This window comes from Neofelis nebulosa, chromosome 11 (genome assembly GCF_028018385.1).
Source record: "Neofelis nebulosa isolate mNeoNeb1 chromosome 11, mNeoNeb1.pri, whole genome shotgun sequence".
Taxonomy (NCBI): Eukaryota; Metazoa; Chordata; class Mammalia; order Carnivora; family Felidae; genus Neofelis; species Neofelis nebulosa.
The window spans coordinates 85,225,110-85,238,980 of NC_080792.1; the positions used below are offsets into that span (position 1 = coordinate 85,225,110).

Here is a 13,871-nt window from a genome sequence, read left to right on the forward strand (position 1 = left end):
GAGGCATTTCACTACTTCTGTCCGGCCCCTGCTCCACCTGCCCGCCCGGAGGATTACTCATTCTGAGGGTCTGGCGGTGGCTGTGGCTTTGCACGAAGCCGGCGGGCTCTGCAAGCAAGGACGGGAGGTCCCAGGGTCACAGCTGGGTGACGGGTGGAGGTGGGGCGGCAGGTACCTGGCTGCCCGGGCTGTGGAGGGGCTGGGCTCTGCACGGAGGCGGGGGCCGGTCTGGAGGCCTGGACTGAGTTTGCCCGTCGCAAACCTGCAGGGGTAAGGAAAGGAGACAGCCCGTCACGTCACACACACACACACACACACACACACACACACAGTGGACACGGGAGGAACCTTGGGTCTGGTCAGCTGGCACGAGGTAATGCCTTCCGGGTTTGAACTGAGTGCAGGCTCCGATGCTCCTCCAGACCCTCTCCTCCCCCTCCGGTGCCTTCTCTCTTTGCAACACTCAGATGCCCTGAACCAGGTCACAACAACGACACGGGTGTTGAAAAGGGAAGGATGTCACCTCCACCTGTGTGACCTTGCACAAGCGACCTATCCTCTCCGGGCCTCGGTCTCCTCGCCTGCGAAATGGGGATAAGAGTACCTACTTTTTAGGGTTGTGGTGGAGATGCTGTGATGAGATACAGGCAACGTGCTCAGAACAGCACTTGGCACGGAGTAAACACCGAATATTATTATTATTATTATTATTATTGAATCTGGTCTCTCTCTTCACATGGGCCTAGCTCTGCATCCCGGTTTCTTGTATAAGCTGTGTGACTTTAGGATGGTCATTCACCCTCTCTGCATCTCTGAGCTCTACCTACTGATAATAATGAGTTGTCATATATTTAATGCTTACCATGTTCCAGGGACTTCACATACAAGAGGTTGTTTAATCTCTATACCCCATGAGGTGGGCGCTGATTTACCTCCATTTCACAAATGGGGAAGCTAGGCACAGAGGGCTAACATCTCTTGCCGGGTTAATGGCAAAGCCAGGATCTGAACTCAGGCATTTGCTCTCCGGAGTCTGCCTGAGACCATGAGGTGCTACTGTCTCCTCCAGAGCTACTGGAGGATCAAATGGGATAAGGTACACAGCAGGTCCTAACATCCAGAAGGCATGACGTTCCTGGAAGAAAGCCCTTTCTCACTTCTCTGGGCTGGATCCCGCCTTTCCTGAACTCAGCCCTGTGTCACTGGAGAGATGCTTGAATGCTAATGACAGAAGGTGCTTTGCCACCGCTGGCTGGGGGCTGACCCGTCCCTCTGTCTTGTCCCCGGGTCCTGTAGTAGCACTGTGCTTTTGTTCATCTGGGTCCTTGTTCATTCCTTCATCCATTCACTCACTCATTCAACAAGTGTTCATTGTCTACGAACTGCCAATCCTGATGGACAAAAATCACCTTGATTCCTCCAGGAGCAGATGGCCCAGTCAGAGGAAGGAGGCAGACGCTGAAATAACGAGTTTATAAAACAGCAATAACAGTGAACATCCACTGAGCGCTTCAAATGTGCCAGGCCGTGAGCCTCGCCTCAGGGAACCCTCACAACTTGACACCATGCGTACCGTTATGGTCCCCGTTTGCGGTCAAGAAAAGGAAAGCTAAGTGTGCCCAAGGTCACGTATCTAGGAAGTGGCTAGGACCTCCGACCAGGCTCACCCGGCTCCGGAATCCCGTGAGTAATAATGCACACCGGCCCTCACGGCATGTCAGGCTCTGTTATGAGATCTGAGGTTTTAGTTTACTTAATCCTTTAGAGCAACCCGAGATAAGAATGATTACCATTATCATTTCCATTTGATGATAAAGGAAAGCCCAGTGCCCCGATCTGTAAAATGGGAACACCCAGCTGGTAAGTGGTCGAGCTGGGATCTGACCCCACACAGTCTTTGATCTGGTATTTGTGCACTTGGCATTGAACTGAAATGGCCATACAGGTAAAGAAGTAACATCACGGGGGATGGAGGTGAGGGGTGACCTCTGGCTGGGGGGATGGGGACGCTTCACAGTGAAGGTGGCCTTTGGATTTGGAGTTTGGGTTTTTCCAACCCAAACGGAGGTCGTCGATGCACAGGCGACCTCTGTAGCATAAAGCAAAGTCAGGATAGCTCTGGTTTATTCCATGGCATTAACTCCAGGTCCCATATCTGGAGAGAAAGGGGTCCTGGGAGGCATCGGGATTACTGAATGGAAGATGCGGAGGTCAGCTGATTCTTGTCAAGGATCTGGGGCCGGAGTTGCAAGTTGTTCTCAGCACTCCTGGTGGGACCCCCTCTGGGGCTTAGGCTCGTCACTGAGGGCTCCCGGCATGACCGAACCTTTTCTTACACAGCAAGGGCAGCTGGCCTACAGATCAGGAACGGTCGCAACCATCCCTTCCTCCGATGGCACAAAAAGGGTGGCACAGACATGTCTGTGTTTTGGAGCAGCAGACCCCTCTGACCGACCTCAGTGCCACTAGGTAGGATTTGCATTGCCATAGCTATGAGATGTGTGGATAATATAAAAATTGCAAGACGCTGGCTCTTCCTCTGCTCAGGATCCTTCTGCGGCTCCCTGACACCCTCAGGAAAAAGTCCAAACTCTTTTATCTGACTTTTCAGGCTCTCAAACAATGGTTCTCAAACTTCAGCATTCACTGAAATCACATGAGGAGTTTGCTTAAGAAGTGCAGCGTCTGGATCCCGGTCCCAGAAATTCTGATTTCGTAGGTCTGAAATGGGGCAGTGCTTTCAACACTCACCTAAGGTGCCTGGATCTGCCGACCCCCTGTCTTCTACTGCTCTCTCAGGGAGAGGGATTCTGGCTACAACACGCTTTAGATGGTGACAAGCACTGAGTAGAGCTGTGTGTCAGAACTCTGGGGACTCAGAGGAGGGAGCAATGAACTCTTCTCAAGGTGAAGCAGGGCGGATGCTACGAGTTTCATAGACGAGGGGACATTACACTGACTCGAGGGACAGGGGATCCAAATCTGGCTCAGGAATACTGTGTGACTGCCTTTTCCCTCAACAGGCAAAATAATACACGGGCTAAAAGCACAGTCTTCAATATACAAAAGTTAGCTAAAAATAGATCAAAGACCTAACTGTAAGAGCTAAAGCTAAAACCACAAAAGTCTTAAAAGAGCACACTCAGGGAAAATGTCACGACATTGGCTTTGGAGCGACTGTTTGAATATGGCACGCAAACCGCAGAGAACAAAAGAAAATTAGAAAAATTGGACTTCATCGAAATTAAAAACTTCTGTGCATCAAAGGACACTATCAATGGGGTGCAAAGGCAACCCACAGAATGGGAGAAAATACCTGCGGATCATAGATCTGACAAGGGATTAATATCCAGAATATATAAAGAACTCCCGTAAGTCAACAATAATAAAACAAACATCCCAAATGAAAAGTGGGCAAAGGACTGGAAGAGACATTTCTCCAAAGAGAATATGTGAACAGCCAATAAGCACATGCAAAGATGCTCAATGTCACGAATCATCAGGGAAATGCAAATCAAAAACATGAGATATTGCTTCACACGCATTACGATGGATACACACGCATACTATATATATACATGTGTGTCTGTATATACACACACACATATATGTATATATCCTACATATACAGACACACATGTATGTATATATAAGCGTTGGTGAAGACGTGGATTAACTGGAACCCTTGTATATTTCTGGTAAGACTGTAAAAATGGTGAGGCCACTGGAGAACACAGTATGGTGGTTCCTAAAAAATTTAAGCATAAATTTACCATATGATCTATCTATTCCACTTCTATACATATATACATATATACCCCAAAATTAAGAGCAGAACTCAAATCGATACTTGTACACCAATGTTCATTACGCACAACAGCCAAAAGGTGGAAACAGCCCAAATGTCCATCAGCGGATGAATGGATAAACAAAATGTCTACCCACAAAAGGCCACATACTGTGTCATTCCATTTATGTGAAATGGCAAGAATAAGCAGATCCACAGTGGTCAGTGGATTCCAGGGGCTGGGGCGGGGGGTGGGAATTAGCGTTTAATGGGTACAAGGTTTGTTTGAGATGGTGAAATCGTTCTGGAGATGGTTAGTGGTGACAGTTGCATGACAACGGGAATGTACTTGGGGCCCCTGAACTATATACTTCGAAGTACTTGAAACGGCAAATTTAATAGTAGTGTATATGTTTTACCACCATTAAAAAAGATTTTTTTTAAAGCATCGTCAATAAAAACTTCACCTCTGGAAGGGGAAACTCAAGAAGCACAGGCTTTAATGTCGGACAGACACGGGTTTCATTTCCATCTGAACCAATTGACAGCTGTGTGACTTAGGGCAAATGGCATCAATTCTCTGGGCCCAGTTTCTCCATCTGTTAAATGGGAATAATAGGAATCTTCGCAAAAGGATTTGGGGGTATGACAAGGATCAAATGAGATGATGTACGTGAAGAGCTTGGGACAATGTCTGGCACATGGTAAGTACTCAACAAATATTCCGTGATGTTGTAGACCTGAGAAATTCTTCTTTTTCTGTGAATCTGAACCATAGGTTCACTAGGAGGTGTGCACAGTGGATTAAGCACAAGGTACGTGCCCAGCTCTCCTGCCAAGAAGAAGAGGGACTAAGGGCCTAAGCTATACACCCACTATTCAGGAAGAGAAGCCAGAGGTCAACATGGGACCTAAATATTCAGCCCATCTAACTTGGGACCTGGTCCAAAAGTCCAAGTCCAGGAATCAAGGATTCCCACCATCATGCACTCTCGCCAAATAAATCCACTCTGAGTGCAGCTGGAGGTGCTGGGACCCAATGAGATGAGAAGCGTCCTGGCCGAGCTGACCTACCCCATCCTCGTGGACAGCAGAGGATGCCGGCCAACAGAAGAAAGAACTTGGGTGGGTCTGTGAGAGGGAAGCTTCCCTACTGTACTCAAAAGTACGTTGCATTTTCCTCAGGGCTTCCAGGGAGGAGGGCAAAAAACCCACATTTTCCTTACATTTGGCGTTAGAGCAGGAAAGGGATATAACCCAAAGTATGGATGTGCAGGGTAAGAACTGTTTCTGAGCTCTGTCTTTCCTCTACCATAGACTAGAACCAGCATCTAGAACAGAGCGTGGCACACAGTAGATACTCAACAGATACTGAACGAATAAATGAATTAAAACATTGTCCTCCCCGCCCCCCAACTCCTTTTGATTCTCCTCCTCCAGGAAGCCCATCTAGATTTGCCCATGTCTCCTACCGGCTGGGCTCCGGCTGGAGTCAGCGGCAGCCCCACCGTGGCCATGGTCCCAGCTCTCTGAGTCCCGGCTGGATGAGCTCATGCGTGCCTCGGAGGCCCTGCGCACAGGAGGCCCATAGCTTCCTCGCCCGGGGGCAGAGGCCAGGTCAGGACCTGGAGGGAAAAGCATGTATTAAATGGAGAAAGGGCCAGAGAGGGATGGGATAAAGTAGAAGACAGAGTGGGCAGGACCTACCTGTCTTCTGACCTGGGCCCCTCCGGTCTTCCGTGTCACCTGGAGAGAGAGAGATGAAGAGAACTTGTTTTATGGTTTCTGGAGAGCTGCCACTTAAGGAACACACAAAGGGGCCCACTGCCACCCCTAGGAACTTTTAAAAAGTGAACTGAAAGTCTCTTCTCCTTTCTTCCCCTGTGGTGTAGCTCCCGTTTACAATCTCACATGATTTCCTTGGCATGCACACGCACATGTGAGCACACACAGGCTTTCAAAACAGCAAACTGGGATCCTCGGTAAATGATCACACAAACTGTTCTAGAATGTGCTCAATTGATTTGATTTTCCCCAGGACTCACTCACCGAGCATGCTCCCACCTCAAGTCCTTCTGCACATCACATTCTCAAACGTTCCATGAGCCCTCTCTACGCTTCTCTCCAAACACCGTCTCCGTAGACAGCCCTTCTGTGGCCACTCCATCCAACACAGACCCTCCTGCCCACGTCTGTCCCCCTCACCCGCTTCATTTTGCCTCTGGCTGTCATCACCACTGATATTCTATTACATTTGCATATGCTGTTTGTCGAGTATCTGTTTCCCCCAGTAGAATTTTAGCTGTGCGAGGACAAGGAGTTTGTCCGTTCCATTTATCACTGTATTCCTAGGGCACAGAACAGAGCCTGGAACTCGTTGGGCATTCAGTAGATATTTGTTAAAAGAATATTGTAAGCTCCTATCATGGGCATAATTCAAAATCTATCATACACATTTACATCATTGGATTCTAAAAGATGCCTAACATAGCATGCTATGGCTAGATCATAATCCACTAGACAATCCCATTAATGAACATTTGGGTTTCTCCAGTGGTTCTGCGATAGAAAATGGCACATAGAAAGTGATATAATAAATATACTTACACATAGATCTTTTTATATTGGTCCTTTTAAACCTTTTTTAATATTTATTTACTTTTGAGAGAGAGAGACAGAGCACAAGCTGGGGAGGGGCAGAGAGAAAAAGAGACACAGAATCTGAAGCAGGCTCCAGGCCCAGAGCTGTCGGCATAGAGCTGGGCATGGGGCTCGAACTCACAAACAGTGAGGTCATGACCTGAGCCGAATTCAGATGCGTAACCGACTGAGCCACTCAGGTGCCCCTATGTTGGTCCTTTTATTGCTGTTAAATATATTCCTAGATAGGGATTGCTGGATCAAATGGTATATACACTTCAAATTTTAATAAATTCTGCCATAATACTTTCCAGAAGGCTGGAGGTGACTTATAGTCCTACCAATAGTTTATAGGGTATTCATTTCCGCCACATTCATCAGCACTGGATGTTGTTACCAATACTTTTTTAGGTGTCACTGTGCAATGCTGGTGACGTTACTTCTTTCTAGCGACGTGAGTGGGTGTCACATCAACTGTAGTCTTGGAGTTAATGCTTTGTCCAGAGTTTATGTGATAAGCTAATTCATACTATTTATGTGCGTATGTGTCTGTGTCTACGTGATTAACGTGATATAACATTGGCCAACATTTACTGAGCGCTACATCGTGCAAAGCACTTCCCATGTAGTATCTCATGTAACCTTCAAAATAACCCGGTGAGTTATTCAGCCCATTTCATAGGTGAGGAAAGAGTCTCAGAGGGCCAGGCGATTTGCCCAAGCTCATGCAGCTGGTAAGTAGCAGAGAAATGAGATTCAGGTCCTCCTGGTCTCAGATGTCCCAGATCTTGACAGTTATGCCATATAGTCTTCTCAGCCTACGGGGAATAGTGCTTAACCAGGAAGAAGGAAGTCTTGGGGGTGAGTGTGGGGGCTCCTCGGGGATGCAGTGTATATTCAGAATTTGGTATTTCTCTGCCAAGGAGCAGAAATTGCTCATGCCGTGTCAGGAGGAAAACATCTGGTGAATGCCATGTGGGTGCCAGGCACCACCCGGGGCACCTTGGGAAGTCATCTTACAGGAGGCATAGTTGGACATTTGAACTTTTGAGACCTTCAACTATAACTTTCCTTTCAGAAACACTGCCTGCGCTCAACTCCAGAACCGTCATTCAGACCAGATTTTATCATTTACTGTTAGCTGAAATTATTACAGGGGCCTCATCTGGTCGGACCTAATGGTCTCACTCAATTATGATATGTTTTTTTTTTTTTTTTAACATTTTTTATTTATTTTTGGGACAGAGAGAGACATAGCATGAACGGGGGAGGGGCAGAGAGAGAGGGAGACACAGAATCGGAAACAGGCTCCAGGCTCTGAGCCATCGGCCCAGAGCCTGACGCGGGGCTCGAACTCACGGACCGCGAGATCGTGACCTGGCTGAAGTCGGACGCTTAACCGACTGCGCCACCCAGGCGCCCCTGATATGTTTTGATAGTAGTGGATTTTTTTCTTTTAACTTTTTTTTTGCCTCTCCCTTTTATCATCATCATTTTACTAATTAATCGTAATACTTGGGTAATAGGGATAATACCCACAGTCATGGTAATTTTCTTTTACGAATTCCCCTTTTGCTCAACTTTCACTTTTAATTAGTACAATCTCAGATATGCTGATGGTTGATAGCAGAAGTATCAGGGACAAGGAAAGCCTTCTCAGCAAATCCCCCTCGGGCTCCAATGTGCATTTTGGTGACAGAAGTCTCTCAGCTTCTAGTTTTAATTCCCACCTCTGTTGTACCTCTAAATACTCCATCAGGGATGATGGTGAAAGCTTTTGGCAGCCTGACATTGCTGGAGACTTCCCTGTTCTACCCTCTTTTTAAAAACCGTTTTAAAGTCCACTATTATACAATGGTATTATTGTGTAACACTATACGATACAGCGTCACATTAGTTTTAGGTGTACGATAGTGAGTCAACACTTCCATACAACACCCACCGTGCGTCCTGACAAATGCTCTCCTTAATCCCCATCGCTTCTTTCACCCATCCCCCCACCCTCTCTCCTCTGATAAGCGTCCGTTTGTTCTCTATAATTAGGAGTCTGTTTCTTGGTTTCTCTCTCTCTCTCTCTCTCTCTCTCCCTTTGCTCATTTGTTCTGTTTCTTAAACTCCACATATGAGTGAAATCATATGGCATTTGCCTTTCTCTGACTGACTTATTTAGTTCTGCATTATGCTCTCCAGCTCCGTCCGTGTCGTTACAAATGGAAAGATTTCATTCTTTTTTATGGCTGGGTAATATCCCTGTGTGTGTGTGTGTGTGTGTGTGTGTGTGTGTGTGTGTGTGTGTGTATCTCACATCTTCTTTATCCATCATCAATCTATGGACACTTGGGCTGCTTTCATATCTTGCTTATTGTAAATAGTGCTACTATAAACACAGGGGTGAATGTATCCCTTTGAATTAGTGTTTTTGTATTCTTTGGGTAAATACCCAGTACTGCCACTGCTGAATCATAGGTTAGTTCTATTTTTAAATTTTGAGGACACTCCATACGGTTTTCTACACGGGCTCGCTATGCTACCCTCTTGACAAAGGTTCATGGTGAGTTGTGCAGTGGACATAGGGGTCCTAAATCCAGAGGCTGGCTGTCCACCAACTGGGTGGAAACACAGTCATGATGTCAGGACATCCTCTAGGTAGACCAGTTAGCCAAGACCTGTCCGTGGTCCTGAAAGGAGAAGCTGTTTTGTTGTACCTCGGGTTGGAGCCCGGGCAGCATGCTTGGGCTCAGGAGTGACCTGCTCAGGGACAGCAGGCTCACTGACAGGCTCCTGGGGCTTGGTCTTCCTTATAGGCATAGGCTGTGGGAGGACCTGTTTGGGGAATCCCTTGAAGAACCACGCTCCAGAACGCTTCCACACCTGGGGGAGGACAGGGAGAGGATGAAGACATGGCAACCATGCACTATTAGCCCTGCCTTCGTGAGTGCCAGTTTTTACCTTTGCTCCCCGCACTCAGCACACCGACACACCACATAGCCTGTCACAACTCCTCTTTGATTCACACAACAACCCCAAACACTCCGTAGAGAGGGCCTGAGTACACCCATCTCCTCGATGGGGAAATTTGAGGATCAGAAAGGTGACGAACTAGTATAAGGTCACGCAGCACCTGCCACCTCTTACACGCGGCGAGCTCCCTACGTCGAGGAAGAGTCAAGTCACAGAAGCGGGAGATGAGAAAAGAACTTCATTCAAACACTCACTGAACAGTCCTGCCAGTGTTCACAGCTGAGCTGGTTCCTTGTTACCAATCCCGTTAAGACCTACACCTAACCAGGCTCCCCAGCCCTCAATGGCCACCCTGCTTCCCCGCTGGCAGTGAGGAGGGGGGGATTGGACAGATAGGGATGGTGACCGGTCCACTCACCTCTCTCTGCTCGATGCAGATTTTACAGAGCCACACGGAATGCGGGCGGTTATTGGAGGTCTCCACCCCACACTTAGTGCAGACGTTCTGGGGACAAAACATAGCCCAGTGCACACTCACATACGCCAGGCTCCGAGCTGCCAGTGATCGGGGCCAAGGGGCTGGGAGGCAACAGAGCTCCTCTCTCTCTTGGTGGATAGAAAGAGCTGGAACTCCCCATTTCTCACCTCCCTCTCATGACCAAGGCCAGCTAGGATTAAAGTTCCAATTCGAGTTTTGATTTCCAATAATGAGAACTGGAGTCATCCTCCAGCACTGGATGAGTATATTCTCTGGAATTTTCCAAGAGTCCCTGTGGGGTCTGAATTTTTGGCATCCATATGGGGGAGATCACTGACATGATTTTTAAAGAGGAAAGCCACATATTTATTTTTTCTCTCTTTCCCTTTTCTTTTCTTTCTTTCTTTCTTTCTTTCTTTCTTTCTTTCTTTCTTTCTTTCTTTCTCTCTCTCTCTCTCTCTCTCTCTCTCTCTCTCTCTCTCCTTCCCTTCCCCTTCCTTCCTTCCTTCCTTCCTTCCTTCCTTCCTTCCTTCCTTCCTTCCCACATGAATCTGACATTACCTAGATTATGGCTGCAGGTTCAGCTCCTTGAAGAGAAGGAAGTTACCTGTGCAAATGCCATGACTGTGATGGAACATTATACTTTTGGCTGAGTTTCCTGGCAGTCAAGACAAAATGGAAAACTCAATAGGTCACAGAATTTTTACTATGTGGCTGACTGCAGAAGACAAGTTTGGGGGCATAAACTTTCCCCAATACCGCATTCTAAATGCTAAGTGGGACCCCAAGCAGGAGATGCCAAGTGACATTCTGGATGTCCCCAGCTCACATGTTCCCCTGAATTCCCTTCCAGGGAATTCAGGCAGACCCAAGGACAGGTATATCTGTGTCCTGGAACTGTCACGTGCAGACAGCTTGAGGAGAGGGTGCAGGGTGGAGGGAGACTCCTTTAAATACTCAAGAAGCCCAATGGCCCTAACTGGGCTCGAGAGGGCTTTCTAAGCCAGGGTAAGACGATGCTGGGTAAACCTTCCATGTTCACACAGGTGTAGACACCTGCCCAGCATGTTCTTTAGCCTGACACATAGCCTGCTAAGCTACGACCAGGATACCTGCAGGCTCACCCATAGCCTACATCCTATCTCAGGTCCCCATGTCCATCCTAGATGGAGCTGAGCTCCAAGGGGACAGAGGGGTCAGAACATCTTCCAGAAGAGGAACCAGGGTTCAGGCTTGCCTAGAAGATAGCTGGGCATGGGAGCGTCCCCAAAGGAATCATATTCTGGCAACTACCATGCAGAATCCAAGCTCCGTCCCCAAGACCCAGGGTCTCCCAAGGCTCGAGCCCAGGCTTAGCCCTCTGCATGTGATGAGAAGGGCAGCAGGGAGGAGGACGATGATAGTACCTTTTTACAGTCCTCACACACCACACAGGTGGAGCCCAACATCCCCAGCTGTTCTCCACACAGTATGCAGCGGTTCACCCCGTCCCCAGCCACGTTCTTCCTCATGTTCTCCAGACGGTCCACCAGGCGCCTGGAAGCAGACACAGAGTAATAAGGGCCTCATAGGACCGGGGACCACCGGCAGCTCCTAGTATCAGGCTGATGGTCTTGACCTTCTCTGAGTCATGGACTCTTGGGTGTCTGATGAGGACTCTTGGACCCTTCTCCAGAAAAAGGCACGTGTGCATGAAATTCTGATACGTTTTCAGAACACCACAGACCCATATCCCAGATCTCCCACCTCCTTCTATTGACTTCAGATTAAACACCTTCTCTAGACTTACTATCTCACATCACCTCCTCCAGAGAAAACTGCCTTCTGGGCTCCAGATCCCTTTATCTAATTGTCGACGTGACGTCTTCACTCGGATGTCCTCGTTGCCATCTCAAAGTTTACTTTCAGCTGCTCTTCATCTTGGCTGTTCTCCAACCCCGTCCCTAGCACACCTGCTCCCATTCTCAGGAGGGAGCTGGACCCGGCCCACCCCTCCAAGGACCGGGCTCCCGCTGGGGGCACCACGGGCATGAGAACCACTGGGATACAACTTGGGTATCAGAGGTTCTAGAAGGACCCTGGGAGCCACCTGATGCTGACTCTCCCCACAAGCCTCCTCGCTCCTGCCATCCCCTCAAAGTGCTCGGATTTGTGGTGTTAAAAATAGCAACTTCTCCCTTTGTGTTTCATTCAACAGAGAGCCACTCTGTCCAGGGGAGAGCCAGGAGAAGCCTGCGGGCTCCAGAGCCTCTGCTGTGACCCAGATTGGACGGAGCTGCTTCAGCAGGCAGGGTGCACAGAGCCAGAGGCAGCACGCTCCTCCTTTCCTCCCCCTCAGCTTCCCTTCCCCCTCTCCCTGTGTTTTCCCTAGAAATTGTTTTTATAGGATGATGGGTGGGGCGGTAACCAGGAGCAAGCCCCCCAGTCCACGGTCTCAGATGACCTAGAATAACAGTAGCCGATGTGCACTGAGCACTTAGTACGTGCCAGCTACAGAGATAAGCACTCCACATCAATTTTCTTAAGGACTCCTTCCAGTAGTACTATACGCTGAGCACTATTCTTGTCCCCATTTTCCAAATGGGAAAACTGAGGCACAGAGAGGTTAAGTGATTTACTCAAGTCGCACAGTTGGGAAGTGGAGAAAGCTGGGATCCAGACCCAGGCAGTTTGTCCTGAGTTCCTATTCTGTTATTGTTATTATTATTATTATTATTATTATTATTATTATTATTTTATTTTGAGAGAGAGAAAAAGCACAAGCGGGAAGAAGCGGGGAGAGAGAGAATCCCAAGAAGGCTCCACACAGTCAGGATGGAGCCTGATGTGGGGCTCAAACCCACGAACTGTGAGATCATGTCCTGAGCCGAAGCCGGACGCTTAACTGACTGGGTCATCCAGGTGCCCCCGGAATCTCTGTTCTTAACTGCAATACACCCTGCTGTTATGTGCCAAGCAGAGCCATGGGGGTCTTCTGGAACAGTCTGATCTCCACCCTGCTGGATCCTCCTGCAGGCCCTACACCAAGGGACCCTCAATGATTGGTAAGTAGGTACCAACTCACACACACCCAGTTACCCTAGCTGGTTCTGTCCATCTCACTTCCCTGAGCTTGGGACAAGACACCCAACAGCTGCCCCATCATTTTGTTTCCCGGAAAAGCCCTTAACAGAGGATTGAGAAAGCTGGGGGTTAGCCCTGGAGTTGGACTCTCTGGGCTTCAATTTCCTCATCTGTAAAACAGAAGGAGTTGGGTTGTCAAGCTGTGCTTTATGGCACCCCAGAGCTCCTCAGAGCCAGTTGAGGGGCCGTGCACTGTAGTGGTGGGGTGATTCTGAGGGGCCAGAAAACTGCACTTAATTCACAGCATGTCTGCATTTATCCATTCTGTTTGTTTGTTTGTTTGTAATTAGATTTCCTTTGGAAAGCCAGTTGGAAGAAACAGCCTGAAGTTGTCTAGAGCAGATAAACTTCAGGATGCCTTGCAATGCTGCAGAATTATAACATGTTATGAGACGATGAGGCAAGCTGATGGGAGGCAGGGGATGGTAAACACATGGAGACATTTTTCTTGTCCACACCCTCTTTCGCGGGTTGCCTCCAGCGTGCACTGCCCTAGCCAGAAAACGGTTAGATTTTGTTCTCCTCTCTCTATCAGTGCGGGTCCCAAAGCACAGAGAAGGTGAGAGGCTTGCCTGGGGTCGCTCCGCCAGGGCTAGAATCTAGTTCTGTGTGTCAGTAAATCATCTTTGCTTTCCATGAAGCCCTCCCGGCTTCCTGCCTCAAGTCAAGCCCCAGGAGGACAGCACGGGACAGGTGACCCAATTCCTAACAGCAGTGCGCTTTGCTTAGGAAACTTAAGAGGCTTTCCTGCCTTCTCTTGTAAAATCGAGGCCATGGATTCACTCACCACTTGCAAAACCCACATGAGAGCCTCCACCAAGATGCCTGTTCCTCCCACAGTTCACTCCTAAATGCCGAAAGGCGCCATTAATGGGTCTTGAA

General features: G+C 48.4%; 1 protein-coding gene across 7 annotated transcripts in view; it reads right to left on the reverse strand.

The window, feature by feature from the left end:
- RPH3A (rabphilin 3A) overlaps positions 1–13,871 on the reverse strand; it is a 282,144-nt gene that overhangs the window by 34,287 nt on the left and 233,986 nt on the right. For all 7 annotated transcript variants that reach the window (XM_058691220.1, XM_058691221.1, XM_058691223.1 and 4 more), the window contains 6 exons: positions 11,273–11,402; positions 9,807–9,893; positions 9,133–9,298; positions 5,495–5,533; positions 5,260–5,412; positions 176–262 (listed from right to left, as the gene is read on the reverse strand). In XM_058691220.1, coding sequence (XP_058547203.1) covers positions 176–262; positions 5,260–5,412; positions 5,495–5,533; positions 9,133–9,298; positions 9,807–9,893; positions 11,273–11,402 — 662 coding nt within the window. The remainder of the gene's footprint in view (positions 1–175; positions 263–5,259; positions 5,413–5,494; positions 5,534–9,132; positions 9,299–9,806; positions 9,894–11,272; positions 11,403–13,871) is intronic.